Source organism: Megalobrama amblycephala, linkage group LG1 (assembly GCF_018812025.1).
Source record: "Megalobrama amblycephala isolate DHTTF-2021 linkage group LG1, ASM1881202v1, whole genome shotgun sequence".
Lineage (NCBI taxonomy): Eukaryota > Metazoa > Chordata > Actinopteri > Cypriniformes > Xenocyprididae > Megalobrama > Megalobrama amblycephala.
This window is the reverse complement of record NC_063044.1, coordinates 47,050,683-47,066,794: the sequence shown is the minus strand read 5'-3', so window position 1 is coordinate 47,066,794 and position 16,112 is coordinate 47,050,683. Positions and strand designations below refer to the sequence as shown.

Sequence of the window (16,112 nt, the reverse complement as noted above, 5' to 3'; positions counted from 1 at the left end):
TGCTGTTCATTTAGGAAGTGCATTGAACTGTTTAACTGGTATAATGTGATTTCGTAACTATTTTGTAACTAAATTTTATATAATTTAACATGTAATATCAATCCTTTATTTTTTAGTCTACAGTTATGGTATTTTTATTTGCCTTCATTTCTTCATTTTCATGTTTTTGTTAAAATGGCAACATTACAGCAAATTCGACTTAAAAAGATTTGCATTTCTCAATTTCATTGAAATTGAAAATTGAACCAGTCTAGTGAAAGTTTACTGCCATCTACTGGGGAAAAAAACTTAATGAATAAAACAACAAGCCATTAGATTTCACACTAACAATGACATTTATTTACTTATTTTGTACATCTGTTGTAAGTATAAGCTTTTAATTTAATTTTAAATGCCCAAAACAATGCACAAGGGTTAAAATGGCCATTGCTATAATATAAAAGCTATGTTATGTTAATCGTAACTGCAGGTGGTGCTGTTATTACTAAACTATATAGCTGCTTTTGAAAAGGACACTGAGATAAGTAATACATTAGAAACAATCTGGTTATCAGAAAACATAGCATTTATTATTAAATCCTGTATGTATTTACCTAAAGCTGATTGTGGTTCCTTTCGCTTTCGTAAGGACCTATAACACCTGGCCCTAATAACAATTTTCCCTGAAATAATGTCCAAACACACACATACACTGTTAACAAGGTTTTTATTTTATTTTTTATTAAAACCATTTTTAAATGCATCCATAAAAACAACAGTGATCTTTCTACCATGACAACTGCCTATCTGAATAGGTACAATTACAAATGCATAAATAATGTTGAGATTAATGTTTTAAAAATAAAATTTTGTTTATTGAACATTTTTAAAATAATAATAAAAAGTCAATATGACATTTGCAATTGTGCTCATATTTGTGAAAACAGCCCTCTTTCTTGTGATATTGCTTAATTATATCATATGTTATCAAGATCTACGTTTTTGAAATCATATCTTGAATTTTGTGGGCATTTGTATTAATTTTGGTGACATTTTTTGACACAATCCCTTGTTGATTTCTGACCTGGCACAACAGCAACAAAATAAAATAATGAAATTAGAAATAAGTTGATTTGATGCAGGAAGTTTTACATACAATCAAATTAATGATGTTAACAAAGACATCAGACAATGCAACTGCAATTTGGTGATATCCCTGCAGTTGTGGTCTTGAAATAAAATCCCGAGTCCTTTTAGTCTGAGACAAAGACAAGACCGAGACCAAATGCGGCCAAGACCAAGACCTTCAAAAAATGGTCTTAAAACCGGTCTCAAGACCAAGACGAGTGCTACAACACTAGGCTGAAGCACAGAAAATGAAATATGTAAATATTTGAAGTGAGATATTTCTTTCTCACTTATCTGGTTTTAACCACATACTCAGATCATGTTTATGTGTGTGCGTGTGTGCACACTTCCTGTACATCTTTATTAACACTATAGCTAAACTGTAGATGCAGATATAAAAGAGAAGTGGGTCCAGGACAAGGGCAGATTCTATGTTTTCTCCACTGATACCATGGACTGGAACAGCAGCAGAGAACGCTGTCAGGATCTGGGTGGAGACCTGGTCATCATCAACAGCATGGAAGAGCAGGTACAGATGGGGAGCAGTGTGACTAGGATAAAGAAAACGATGTGTTTTAAAATAATACATTTTGGGTTTCATTACACAAGACAATGAAAAGAGCCCTTGTTTTTGTGTTGTAGGAATTTCTCTCTGAAAGAGTCATTGACTACCACTGGATTGGCCTGACCGACAGCCAGACAGAGGGGGTGTGGCTTTGGGTGGACAACACCCCCTTAAACAACAACCTCTTGTAAGTATCATTTTAAAAGCCTGTCAGGATATTCAGTTCTGTAATTAGTGACGAATCACAAACCAATGAAGCTGTTATTTTGCCAACACAAAAAAAGTTTCAGTGGTGTTGTATATATTTACTAGGTGTTTTGTGCAAAAAAGAGAGTCCTATATAAGGATAAATGTGTTAAATGTTTGCACAATACTTTCATGTTTAATGTTTTTTCTAGTGATAAAAAGTATGTTTATGAATTAAAATAAAAATAATTTTTTTTTAGCCAAAATTCCTAAAATGATTGCATGATGGGAACCTCTAAAGGTTTCTATATATGAAGCACCTGACAGAACCCTTTAAGGTTCAATATAACCTTTTACTTTTAAGAGTTTTTGTTCTATTCTTGATCTCATACATGTATAGGCTAATACTACACTTTGTTTTAGATGGGAGTCACCCCCAGATGACTGGAAAGTTGAAAATCCTTTGCATGGTGAAGACTGTGTTATCTTAAAGGGTGAGAAATGGGGGGACGTTTCTTGTTTGAGGAAAGAGAAAAGGATCTGTCAGATCCCATGCTCTCCATCACCTCAGTGACAGAGATCTAAATGAATAATTAAAAGAGATTAATTTTATTGCTTTTATTTAGATGTAGTTATCTTTAAACTTTAAACCTGTTGTCATAATGAGTGTTGAGTTGTAATAATTATTGGTCATGTGTAATGCCATACATGTTATGTTTGCAAATAAAGTCATAAATTTACACCCTGCGTACTGTAGGCTACACTCTCAGAAACTAAAGTACAAATTTGTACCTTTAGGGGTACAATGGTACAAAGGTACAAATTTGTACCCTTGAGGGTACAGCCCCAGTGACAAGCCATTGTACCCCTAAAGGTACAATTTTGTACTTTATTTTCTGAGAGTGTATCCAACAAGGTTGCTGTGCCCAATTCTGTTGTATAGGCCTAGTACTTTACTTAATTCTGTTTCAAACTTGTTTTGTAAAAAGCCAAAATGCTGAAATGTGGTGTCAGAATAATGCCCAGTCATTTGCAAAGAAATTTCACAATGTTCTCAACATGCCAAACATAAGAATTCATAGGATAAGCTTCAGACAACAGCAATCTGAATTGCTATTCCTGAACAATTGCTTTATATTTTTGGGCATTAGGCTTATAGTGTTTATTGTTAGCCTATTAAAACGCTAGGATATTTATTATGACGTCTTGAACGCACAACAGCTCACTGAAATATATTAAAATAACACATCCAATCTCTTTCGTCCTAATCCATTAGTAAATTAGCTAAACCATAAATGCTTTCTTTAGTTCACCCAAAAATTCTGTCATTAATTACTCACCCTCATGTCGTTCCACACCCGTAAGACCTTCGTTCATCTTCAGAACACAAGTTAAGATATTTTTGATAAAGTACGATGGCTCAGTGAGGATAATTAACACATTCAGATTCCCAGAAAGCTACTAAAGATGTATTTAAAACAGTTCATGTGACTACAGTGACTACAACCTTAATGTTATGAAGCGATGAGAATATTTTTTGTGCACCGAAAATAACGACTTTATTCAACAATATCTAGTGATGGGTGATTTCAAAACACTGCTTCATGAAGCTTCGAAGCTTTACAAATCTTTTGTTTTGAATCAGTGGTTCGGAGCGTGTATCAAACTACCAGAGTCACATGAACCACTGAAATTTCAAAACACATGACGTAATGAAGCCTTTTTTTGTTTTTTGGCACACAAAAAGTATTCTCATCGCTTCATAACATTAAGGTTGAACCATCTTTAGTTGCTTTCTGGGCATTGAAAAAGAAAATTAACTTGCTTAACATGTTTAATATTTTTAAACTTGCAATGCAGGCCTTACTGAGCCATTGGATTTCATCAAAAATATCTTAAATTGTGTTCTGAAGATGAACGAAGATATTACGGGTGTAGAACGACATGACGGTGAGTAATTAATGACTGAAATTTCATTTTTGGGTGAACTAACCCTTTAAATCAGTTATAATGTCTTTATTTAGAGAAGTAGTAAATAAATAAATATTCATAAGAGAAAAGCAGATTATTTAGCCTACCATCATTTATTTAAGAATTGAGTCTGTTTCATTTGAGAATGGTAATTGAGAACCTTTTGTTTATGTAGGCTATAAAAAATGACCTTGTGAAATAAGGAAATTGATAACATGCAATACGACAAATTAGCCTATTTATTTGACTGGTTCATTTCAGAGGTCTTAATGAGACGAAAAACGAAACGAGGAAATAAATGTTGGTTGCAAAATCTAATGAGATGATAACTTCAAATAATGTATGTATGTATAAGTTTATTATGTATGTGTATGTACACTACCAAGTTTGGAAACATTACTATTTTTAATGTTTTCGAAAGAAGTGTCTTCTACTCATCAAGCCTGCATTTATTTGATCAAAAATACAGAAAAAAACAGTAAAATTGTAAAATATTATTACAATTTAAAATAATGGTTTTCTATTATAATATACTTTAAAATATAATTTATGTCTGTGATCAAAGCTGAATTTTCAGCATCATTAAATCCAGTCTTCAGTGTCACATGATCCTTCAGAAATCAATCTAATATGTTGATTTATTACAAATGTTGTGCTGCTTAATATATATTTTTTTTTAACGTGATTTTTTTTTTCAGGATTTCTTTGATGAATAAAAAGAGCGGCATACATTGCTCAAAAATTAGCCTTGTGTATCATCACTTTAACTCCACATTTGTTTCCACATCCAGGCTTCCTGGCCATAAGGTCCCCCAGGACTTGGATGCAATAGTGGTAGGCAGTGGGATTGGTGGATTGGCAATTGCTGTCCTGTTGGCTAAAGTTGGTAAGAAGGTTCTGGTTCTGGAGCAACATGACCGGGCTGGAGGATGCTGTCACACCTTCACAGAGCAAGGCTTTGAGTTTGATGTTGGTGAGAATGAATTTTGTACCTCATCAACCTGATAATCCATATATAAGCTCATTTATTGTGTCTTATTAAACCATCATAGCCATATATAATTTACCTTCAAAATAGCACACATTGTTTTCCTAATGGTCAGTTTCCAGTGATCTGAATGCCTTTTCCCTACCTCAGGTATCCACTATATAGGGGAACTGCTGGATCACAAGCCATTTCGCTGTGTGATTGACCAGTTGACCAATGGGCAGCTGCAGTGGGTGCCACTGGATAATCCCTATGATAAAGTGATCCTGGGTCCACCAGAAAATCTGGCGCATATACCCCATCTACAGTGGACGAAAACGCTACATGGACGAACTGAAGAAGTGCTTCCCAGGGGAGGAAAAGGCCATTGATGAATATGTGAGACTTTCCAAGGTGAGAAACAAGGATAGTGTTTAGATATTAAAATATAGGGGTTGTCTATCAGGTATCCGTGCATGTTTTGGTCATATGGAAGCTGTTTTTATTAAAATACATTGAAGGTTGGGGAGGATTAAAAAAAAGGTTTTTCAAAGAAGTCTCTTATGCTCACCACCCATGTTACTCCTATTAATTTCTTCCCATAAGAAAAATAAAGATCTTACTGACCCCAAACTTTTAGTTGAAACCATTCAGTGCTCTAAAAATCTATGGATTTGAATGCCTTTAGGAGTTAAAAGAATAAATGTCTTTATGACAACATGTACAGTAGCTGATTGCATGACCTTTCCCCCACAATCATAGCCACAGACAGGCAGTCATCCAAGAGTGTTGTGACATTTCTCTAAACACTGCATGCTTGTGCATGAACTTCATTAAAGTTCTGTCCTTTGACACTTTGATGATTGTTAATGCATTATACTGCATGTCATTAGTTAAAATGCTAGACTTAGGCCCTGTTTCCACCTGGTATTAAGATGCATTTTGGCTGATCGAATCACAAGTGGATAAGGCAGACACATACCCGTTTACACCTCATATTTTAATCCATCTCTTGTCCACTTTCCACCACTTCTGTCCTGATTTCTTCGAGGGGACAGTCTATGTGTGGGTAAATGTATGTTTTTTTTTTTTTTTTTCCAGATCTTTTAATCTAATGGACACAATAAGCTTACACAATTTACATATGAACGTGGCAGGAAACGAAGGGAAAATATACAGAGAGAGCTTTAGTTTCTGCTTCAAATCAAACTTGGGTCTTCAGCCGTTTTCAAGTTTAAATCTCACCTGGCTAGCGCACTTCCCATAATGTTTACGCAATAGGTCAGTAGGTGGTATTAAGTGGCTGGCTGTTCGACCACATGAGAGTTTCCATTATGAAAGCAATCCAGTCAAATGCGTTTTCGACTACCTCTGGAAGTGGTCAAAGTTTACAAGCTCAAAATGTTTTACACCCCATTTACACCTGTATTTACTGTCGTCCACTTGTGATCCGATCGACCAAAAAGCATCTAAATACCAGGTGGGCCTTAGAAACTGATTAGACACATTACAGAACTTCATAAAGACATGGAGTAAAACACAAAATGTAACTCTGATTCTTAATGCACCTGTCAGAAAGTTGGGAATGGTGTGTGGTTCATGGTTCTGCTGAAGCTCCTCCCGATTCCTCTGGCAAAGTTCCTGGTGCACACAGGCCTGGCCAAATGCCTCTCTACCTTCTTCCGCTATGCCTCCCGCAGCCTGACGGATGTGGTGAATGAGCTCACACAGAATAAGGACCTGAGAGCTGTGTTGTGCTACATCTTTGGGACCTACGGTGAGATAATCTGGCTTTATTGAAAATTACGATATCAGTTTGTTGTTGCATGTCTACCCTTTGTATTTCTAGTTAATAAGAGTTGGATGTTTATGGGTGCACACATCTCACAAGCTACTGACCTTCCTTTGGTTTTTGTGTTTGGTAAACAGGTAAAATGCCCAAAGAAGCAAGCTTTTCCATGCACAGTTTGCTTGTGTGCCACTACATGAATGGTGCCTGGTTCCCAAAGGGTGGCGCTAGTGAGATCGCCTACCACATGATCCCCATCATTGAGAAGGCAGGAGGTGCTGTGCTTTTTAGAGCACCTGTCAACCGTATACTCCTCAACGACGCTAAAGAGGCTATTGGTAACATGATTCAATTTAAATGAGACATTTGCAAGACATGCATGTTTAAAGATGTTTTCTGTGGATTTAATAACTGGATTGTTTTGTTGGCATTTCTGCAGGTGTGAGTGTTCTGAAGGGTCAGGAGGAGGTGCATGTACACGCTCCCATAGTGATTTCAGATGCTGGAATCTTTAATACATACCAGCATCTCCTGCCTAAAGATGTGCAGACTATGCCTGGTGAGCGATACTACAACGACAACAACATATTTTTAGATTGTTATTAATGCTGTCAAAATTAACATGTTAATGTATGCAATAAATTGTTTTCAGTTTAACGCGTTAAAAATATTCAATGCAATTAATGCAGTATCCATTTTTTCCCATCATCCTTTAGCTAGCATTGCATTATATGATCACGCTATCATTCATTTAAGTGCTATTTAACCATTCAAGCATGATAAGATGCAAAAAAGAAAACTTATATCTGTACTTGCGCGCTGTCTGTGAATCTCCTGTCTGTGTGACAGACTCATACGACTCATGCACACAGAAAGCCGCTTCAGCGTGCCGGCCGCATTCAGTTCTCTTTCGCGTTTGAACAGACAAAACCACACAAAGTTATGCCAAAATGCCCGCTTTGTTTAGTATCCTCTTTGCTGTGAAGTTTGTACAGTATTTCTTTTAATGTGAGCGTACTGTATGGTCTTTTTGTGATGGTACTGTGCAGCGATCCAGAAACAGTTGAGTATGGTGCAGCATGGAGATGGTGGTCTCAGTATTTTCATTGGTTTGGATGGGACAAAGGAGGAGCTGGGCCTAAAAGCAGACAATTTCTTTATCTTCCCTGACAACAATTTGGATGAGCTGTGAGTGTGAACCTACCAATATTTTGTGTATTCTTCAACCATTTTTCTAAAAACAGCACGCCTCTCATTATGTGCACATGTCTGCTGTTCTTCCAGGATGGAGGGTTACATGAAGGGGAGCAGGGAAGAATCTTCTAAAAGTGTTCCTGTGATTTTTGTGGCCTCTCCCTCTGCCAAAGACCCAACTTGGCCAGAAAGAAAACCAGGTAGAGAGAAAAATAGTAGATACAATGATATTCACATCTGGATTTTTTTTGTTTTGTTTATCTGCTCACAAGTGGACAAAGATACATGTGTAAAATGCATCCAAAGTGTTTTGAGCTTGTCCACATTTGACCACACATGTAATCAAAACAATTATTACACATTCTCTACTAAAATAACTGACAATTCTGCTTGATGCATCATCGTTTTCCCTACAGGTAAATCCACCGTGACTGTTGTTAGCTTTGCTAACTATGAATGGTTTGAAGAGTGGAAAGATGACAAAGTGAAGAACAGAAGCACAGATTATAAGGAGCTGAAGCAGGCGTTCATCAATAACATATTAGAAGCAGTGACTGAGATCTTTCCTAAGATCAAGGACAGGGTGTGAACTCTACAAACACGGTCTTTGTCTCTAAATTGCACATTTTTTTCCTTTTGATTTAGTTTTATTATGCACTCTTTTTGTCTGTCTCTATCTGTAGATTGAATATGTGGATGCAGGCACCCCAATCACGAAATCAGCATTACATTGGTGCTCCTAAAGGAGAGATCTATGGAGTCGATCATGGAATTCCTCGCTTCAACACTGAACTAAATGCCATCATCAGACCACAGACACCCATTAAAAACCTCTTCCTCACAGGTGATTGTATCTGATTCTGCCTTTTTGCCTTAAAGGGTGTGACTTTCCTTCATCTTTGGAACACAAATGAAGATCTTTTTGATGAAATCTGAGAGCTTTCTGTCCCTCCATAAACAGCTACGCAACTGACACTTTGAAGCTTCAAAAGGTCCATAAAGAGGTTGTAAAAATAATCCATATGAATTTAGTGGTTTATTCTAGATTTTCTGAAGAGGCATAATCGCTTTTAATGATGAACAGATTTAATTTAGGCTTTTATTCACATGTAAACATTCATCAACTCACACATCAGTTGTGGTAAACAGAAGCTTGTTTGCTTGACGTGCAAGAACCACTGAGGTTCATTCTTGTGTTTCGCAGCATGTTTGAGCTTCAGAAAGAGGTTTGTTCTCACGCATCAAGCAGGGTCGATTGAGCTTCTGTTTGTTCACTGATCAATGTTTATATGTGAATAAAAGCCTAAATTCAATCTGTTCATCATATAAAACGATCGTGTCTCTGTAGATAATTTGGACTAATCCGCTCGATTCATATGGATTAGTTTTCCGATCTCTTTATGAACTTTTGAAGTGTAAAAGTGGTAGTCACCTAGCTGTTCTGTAAAGGGACAGAAATCTCCCAGATTTCATCAAAACTATCTTAATTTGTGTTCTGAAGATGAACGAAAGTCTTACTGGTTTGGAACAACATGAGGGTGAGTAATTAATGACAGAATTTTTATTTTGGGGTGAACTAACCCTTTAATGCAGGGTTTCATAAACTTTTTTTGTCAGCTGAACTGCTTAGATGTATATAAAAAAAAAAGTACTTGGAGTACCCCTTGAGATTTTAAGTTAAAACTTAAACAATAATTATCGACACATTTGCATGTTCACGATTCTCTGATGTTGATAATAATAATATTAATAAAAGTAGTTATAATTATTAGTAGTAGTAGTTATGGAAACTTGTTTCTGACACGGTATTTTCATTTTTACTTTCTTTACTCTGAAACACCCAGTACATCAAACTATAAACTATAGTTATAAACAAACTATAGTTATTTAATTCAATTGCAGGCTTTTATTTGATAATCATCACACTAAATTATATTGCTTCGCTTTTCATGAACTCACGAAACCCTGTTCGGGAAAACTTCCTTAATGCGTGCAAGTCCATACAGTATAGTTATACCATCCAAAAGTATATTTTGAGACTTAGGCCATGCCTTGCATTTTTTTGTATTTGCTGTTTAAAATGAAGAAAAGACAAAGTGCATTTCAATGGATGTCCTGAGATCTCTGCTTTGTCTCCTTTTTCTTTCAAATCTGCACTTCACTTGCAGGTCAGGATATGATGTTGTGTGGTTTTGCTGGAGCATTGGCAGGAGCGCTCACGTGTGGTTCTGTCATCCTGAACCGTAATCTTCATCTAGATTCCATCGGTCTTGCCAGAAAAGTCAAGAATTGCAACAACAAGAAGAAAGAATAAGTATCAGTAACACGTAACCTTCATAATCATTCAGATGTGCATATATATGTTAGATATGGCTCCGGAGAAGAACAGAGGGAGGATCTGTGTGATTTATTAAAAAATTAACCACTGCACAACCTAACAGTAATGCAGAGTTAACCAAGTGCCTTACTGGTTTAAAACTTTCAAAATTTCAAATCTACTTTTAAAGGGAAACAAATCAGATTCAGTTAAATGTTTTTACTGTAATCAAGTTTTTTTTTTTTTTTTTAAACTGCTTTGCACTTTTCCCAAACCTGTTTTTGTGTTTTGTTATGTGTGTGTTTTTTTTTTTTTTTTAGTGTAAAAAGCAGAAGACAGATGCTTAGCACTGAGTAATTTGGGTTTTTGTAATGAGTATGAACTGAAATTTTATTTGCACTTAGATTTGAGTAATCATTGTGGATCTAGGCCTCTAGGTCTGTATAAAGGATTTACATGCAAATGATATATTGAAGAAGCTGTCTGATGATGGCATGTGCACATTTACCTGTGTGTTTTGCTGCCTTTTCAAGTTGCAGACTTGAATAAATGTGCTAATTAATATACAATGGATGCTTGTGCATCAGGAATAAATGTGTTCATTTGAACAACAAATCACTGTGTGGAATGTATGTGGTTTTACATGGAGGGGGCAGTGTGTGGCTGCAAGTCTCAAAATGGCAGATATTGTATTTGATAAATGCATTTGTTGTCTAATCATCAGTACTTGGTAAGAAAAAGAATGATAATCTTAAACAAGCCTAAACTCAATCATTAAGAAGTAAATTTTGCATTTTCATGTGTCTAAAGTCATGGTACAGGTATTAACATATGTAGGTTTTTATATTATTTTTTATTTATAGCCTACAATATTAAGATTTTTGTCGACAATCTCAGTGCATAAATGTACATCTTTCCACGTGAGAAAATAGGTTTTCTTAAATAGTTGAGTGAGATGGGGGAAACCCAGCAGAAATCCACAGCTGTTCATTGGCTGGTGGTGCCGATATAAATCTCACACCCCTGCATGTCGCGAGGTTTTATTAAAATCATGGCAAACAACACATATTGGTCCGTGTCAGTGATCTAAAAGAGGTGATTTTCCTGCTCAAGGTTTTGGGTGACATTGACAGCAAAGGTATGGCAGTAACGTTAGTTATCACATTATATTGTACAGTTTTCACATGGACATGCACGTTTACCGCGGTATTGAGATAATTTTTTAATAAACACCATTTTATCACGATATATATGTTAAGGATAAATTATTATCTCGTGTTACCGTGAGCCATCTTTGGTCACTCGACAGGATTGTGGAAATGTCAAATCTTACACGGATACCAATTAATGAATCAAGTCAAATCTAATTGATTTTAATCTCAATAAGTCAATTTGCAAACTTATTTAATTTTACAAACAAATTTAAAGTCAGTGGCATGTCGTCCTTAAAAAAAAATTTTCCGCTAGAATTTAATCACTTGTACTCCTAAATATTTATTATATTAATGTAATTATTATGTTTATTCATTAGTAATTTTAAACTGCACAGTCCAGATAATATGAATCGCTAGAACACCATTTGAAAGCCCTGACAAAGCTCGGTCCGGCTTTCTTAATGACTTCATGACTTTTGTCTATTGCAGTAACGCGGTCTGGCAGATTTATCTGATCTAAACATGGATGACAGCTGTTGGGAGAGCTCAGATTATGAAATCCTGGCAGAAATCGGCCAGGGCTCCTACGGGAAAGTGTACAAAGCCAGAGAGAGGCGCGAACAGCAGCGCCTCATAGCGGTGAAGAGACTGAACGTTCCCGAGGAGCCGGAGTCTGGCATCCCTCAGTTTGTGATACGAGAAGTGGCTCTTCTGCGAAAAATAGAGCACTTCAACCACCCGAACATAGTCAAGTGAGCATGGAAACGGTCAAATACCAGAGAAGAAGTTTTGCGAGTTTTCAGTTTGAGAGCATTGTGACATCTCTCTTTAGGTTGCTGAATGTTTCAGCTGGATGGCACAACCAGAAGTTTGACCTGACGTTGGTGTTTGAGTACATCGATCAAGACCTGACCACATTTCTCAGCAGAGCATCAGCGAAAGGCCTGGCCAGGGACAAAATCAAGGTTTGAACTTTGCTCCTCTCATTTTGCAGTGACAATCTTTCATATTCAGTAGAACAACAAAGGGGAAACCAGGTCTAGTTGACACATATTTGCTTAGGGAATGTGTCTTTGTGAAAACCAGTTTTTGTATAGACACATAACAAAGAAAATTATTCAACACTTCCTCCGTTATTGCCCAGGAAAAAAGATACAGTTCAATGAACATACAACATGTCACAGCTTAAGGCCCTTTTACACCAAGGACAATGACTATAATGATAAAGACACATTTTAGAAAATCATTTCAAGTATAAAAGAAAAGCAGAGTCCACACCACAACTATCACAATAATGGCACAGAGGAACGATATAGTTGGACTCACTTTCAGAATTACTACAGTAGTCAACATTTGAAGTGGATCAAAACTTTTCATCAAAGTTATCCCAAAACCTTCTTAGGACAACTTTGAAGAACTTTTTTGATCCACTTCAAATGTTGACTACTGTATATAAATATTGACAGCCAATCAGAGCTCAGTTTTAAAGAGCATTTAAAGTGCTAGACGACAAAATTGCAGTGTCTGCTTTGAATAAACAGAACAATATTGTGTGTTGGCGTGGACATTTAAGGGATGGTTCACCCAAAAATGAAAATTTGATGTTTATCTGCCAGGGCATCCAAGATGTAGGTGACTTTGTTTCTTCAGTAGAACACAAATGATGATTTTTAACTCCAAACATTGCCTTCTGTCAGTCGTATAATGCATGTCAATGGGAACTCCGTCTATAAGAGTAAAAAAAACATGCACAGACAAATCCAAATGAAACCCTGCGGCTCGTGACGACACATTGATGTCCTAAGACACGAAACGATCGGTTTGTGTGAGAAACCGAACAGTATTTATATCATTTTTTACCTCTAAAACACCACTATGTCCAACTGCCTTGAGCATCCGGTTGGTGAGGTCTGAAAACGCGTTCTGATGATGGAAGTGATCTCTCGCGCCTATACTTCAATGAGTGCGAGAGATCACTTCCGTTGTCAGAGCACGTGTTTTTTGACTCTTATAGATGGAATTCCCGCTGACTTGCATTATTTGACTGACAGACAGCAACGGTTGGAGTTAAAAATCATCATTTGTGTTCTACTGAAGTAACAAAGTCACCTACATCTTGGATGCGCTGGGGGTAAGCAGATAAACATCAAATTTTCATTTTTGGCTGAACTATCCCTTTAATATAGTTATTTTTTATCGTTTTTGGTGTGAACGGGCCTTTAGATTGATGTGCTTTTCTCTCTCTGTCTTTATGTAGGATGTGATGCGTCAGCTGCTCAGTGGACTTGACTTCCTCCATACCAACACTGTCATTCACCGGGACCTGAAGCCAGACAATGTGCTTGTGAGCAGTCGAGGGGTGGTCAAGATCGCAGACTTTGGTTTAGCCAGGATATATACATACCATATCGCCCTCACTCCATGTGTATGGACCTCACATTCACATTCGCTGTAATAAGTGGAGTGGTAGGGAGCTCTGGTGTGTGATTTGTAATTGTGTGTTTGTGTAGGTTGTGACTCTGTGGTACAGGGCTCCAGAGGTCCTGTTGCAGTCCAGTTACATGTCTTCAGTGGATATGTGGAGTGCCGGCTGCATCTTTGCAGAGCTCTTTCTGTTAAGGTGAGAGCAAAACGGAGACATTTTTTTTTACAATGGATGTCAATTTGCAACCTGACACGTACTAGCGTTCCAAAGTCAGTTTTTAGGCTTTTATTCAGCAAGAATGCATTAAATTGATCAAAAGTGACACCAAAGACATTTATAATGTTACAAAAGATTTCTATTTCATATAAGTGCTGGTCTTTTGAACTTTCTATTCATCAGAGAATCCTGAAACATATCCTGAACATACATAAACATAATCCTGAAACACAAACATATAAAGCAGCACAACTGTTTTCAACATTAATAATAGTAATACATGTTTCTTAAGCAGCAAATCATCATATTATTATGATTTCTGAAGGATCATGTGACACTGAAGACCGGAGTAATGATGCTGAAAATACAGCTTTGACATCACAGGAATAAATTACTGTCTAAATGTATATTAAAATAGAAAATAGGTATTTTAAATTGTTTTACATGTTACATTAAGAAATATTAGTTCCCAAACTTTTGAACGGTAGTGTGTTTTTCTATAGTACAAACGTAAGCAAAAACATGCTTAATATTGAAAACTGAAATGTATTTATATTACCATAAACTGCATAAGTCAAGTCAGTAGGTATAACAATTATTGTTATTTTAAAGTTTGTATTATTATCTTTGTGGTTTATAAATTTATAGTGTTTATTTTCTTATGTATCATAGTCTGCACACCTTATGAACCAGTATTTAATGTAGTCTGGGTCATATTTTCTTTTGCCTTATGCAGGCATGTTTATGGTTTTGAGGATGTCAAACATGCACTAATACAAGGCAGGCCTAATATAAATCTTTAACCAAGTGATAGATGAATTTGCTCCAAAATACGAGAAAAAAAAACAGCCAAACAGCCAAAAAACAGCTTTTCAATTTATGAGATTGAACTTTCTCAACTTTTCTGCAGGCCGTTGTTTTGTGGATTCACAGAGATCCAGCAGCTGCAAAAGATCTTTGAGTGAGTGGAAATACTTTTGCTTTCCCAAATCTCAGTTAATATTAACTGCAACCAAGAGCTACACATTTTTGTGATAATTTTATGTTCCCTCTCTCACAGGGTAATTGGTTTGCCAGATGAGGAGGACTGGCCCATAGAAAGCCCTGTCTGCTACACTCCTGCCTGGGTTGAGACAAAGCCAACAGCACAACTACTGCCCAGCCTCGCCCATGAGGAGAATGACTTGTTGTCTGTAAGCGTTACTCATTGATTCCTATATGGAGAGAGATTTTAGTACTCAAAATACACATTTAAATATCTTTTTTCTTGTCTGAAACTTCCCTCTCCATGCAGCAATTTTTGGCTTTCAATCCAGCTCATCGCATCTCTGCCTGCAGAGCTTTGGCTCACCCGTTCCTGGCAGACTGCAGCAGTGAAGATGAGTGACAGATGAGTGAAGAGGGCGGGGTCACATAATTAGACTGGCTCCTCCCATCCAGTCTGAGGCGCACCAAGAATTATTCTGCCACAAGAGCTATTAGATTGATTTTTAAATAATGGAGTGAAGTGCATCACCTTAACCAATGGATCACGTTTTTTTTTTTTTTTTTTTTTCTTTCTCTCTCCTATGAAAACTTCTTGGTGAAAATTGAAAATGTTACTGAAACTCTGTACTGATGATGTTTAAAAAGAAACAAATGCCCTTATGAAACTCTCTACTGAAGCTCTCCTGCCCTAAAATTTTATTTTATATACCAACACCTTGTTCTCATGTTTACGAAGGTTGAGGAATGAGAAATTGTCTTTTTCACTTGTGACAACTCTCTAATAATGACATTTTGTGTATGTTGCAGCACAATTGGTTGTTTAACAGGTAAGTTTGATGTTTCCAGATTGTTTCAATGTGCTACTTTAAAGATGTTTTTGAAAGTTTACTTTTTTATAGTAATGTTTTTATACCATTTTGTGTTTGTTTTGCCTTATTTTTAAAGGTATACAATGTTTTAGGTTCTGAGCAAAATGTTTGAAGTTTTGTGTTTTCTGTTCCTGATGAATTTGAGGTAAACACAAACTAGAGGCAATGGTGCCTGTTTGTTGTTGAATGAGCTGAGATTGATATTTAAGCTTAGTTGACATTCTGATTTTTCAAATGAATACAAATCAATTAAATATGTAATTGAATGCACATTTTACTATTTTCTTTAAACTGACACTTCAGTAATAAAATAGCAATTTCAGCATTGCTTGCCACCTTTTTTTCTTTAACCACTGTCAAGAATA

General features: G+C 36.3%; 3 protein-coding genes across 3 annotated transcripts; all 3 read left to right on the top strand.

Moving 5' to 3' along the window:
• The first annotated feature begins 1,317 nt into the window (after positions 1-1,317).
• On the top strand, positions 1,318-2,592 carry LOC125272412 (CD209 antigen-like protein E). The gene is made up of 3 exons (XM_048197225.1): positions 1,318-1,636; positions 1,750-1,859; positions 2,282-2,592. The coding sequence occupies exons 1-3, from the start codon at positions 1,559-1,561 to the stop codon at positions 2,430-2,432; spliced, it is 339 nt and encodes a 112-aa protein (XP_048053182.1). The 5' UTR covers positions 1,318-1,558; the 3' UTR covers positions 2,433-2,592.
• Positions 2,593-3,974: 1,382 nt separating this feature from the next.
• LOC125268406 (all-trans-retinol 13,14-reductase-like) lies at positions 3,975-10,341 on the top strand. The gene is given in 13 exon segments (XM_048190621.1): positions 3,975-4,000; positions 4,621-4,802; positions 4,968-5,104; positions 5,106-5,210; positions 6,372-6,573; positions 6,726-6,923; positions 7,025-7,144; positions 7,635-7,773; positions 7,870-7,979; positions 8,196-8,362; positions 8,463-8,495; positions 8,497-8,623; positions 9,948-10,341. Coding segments are annotated over 13 exon segments (1,692 nt in total). The 3' UTR covers positions 10,094-10,341.
• A 737-nt stretch (positions 10,342-11,078) lies between these two features.
• cdk21 (cyclin-dependent kinase 21) lies at positions 11,079-16,072 on the top strand. Its single transcript, XM_048197123.1, has 8 exons — positions 11,079-11,234; positions 11,740-12,002; positions 12,083-12,215; positions 13,508-13,675; positions 13,761-13,870; positions 14,802-14,852; positions 14,952-15,084; positions 15,186-16,072. Exons 2-8 carry the CDS (start codon positions 11,773-11,775, stop codon positions 15,276-15,278), a joined length of 918 nt encoding a protein of 305 aa, XP_048053080.1. The 5' UTR covers positions 11,079-11,234; positions 11,740-11,772; the 3' UTR covers positions 15,279-16,072.
• Positions 16,073-16,112: the final 40 nt, after the last annotated feature.

Excerpts from the sequence above, each read along its gene's own strand:
- LOC125272412 (XM_048197225.1), top strand. The coding sequence starts at position 1,559 with ATGGACTGGAACAGCAGCAGAGAACGCTGTCAGGATCTGGGTGGAGAC. Across the intron at positions 1,637-1,749 it reads TCAACAGCATGGAAGAGCAG|GAATTTCTCTCTGAAAGAGT; the intron begins GTACAGATGGGG and ends TTTGTGTTGTAG. Across the intron at positions 1,860-2,281 it reads CCCTTAAACAACAACCTCTT|ATGGGAGTCACCCCCAGATG; the intron begins GTAAGTATCATT and ends ACTTTGTTTTAG.
- cdk21 (XM_048197123.1), top strand. The coding sequence starts at position 11,773 with ATGGATGACAGCTGTTGGGAGAGCTCAGATTATGAAATCCTGGCAGAA. Across the intron at positions 12,216-13,507 it reads TGGCCAGGGACAAAATCAAG|GATGTGATGCGTCAGCTGCT; the intron begins GTTTGAACTTTG and ends GTCTTTATGTAG. Across the intron at positions 13,871-14,801 it reads GCAGAGCTCTTTCTGTTAAG|GCCGTTGTTTTGTGGATTCA; the intron begins GTGAGAGCAAAA and ends ACTTTTCTGCAG.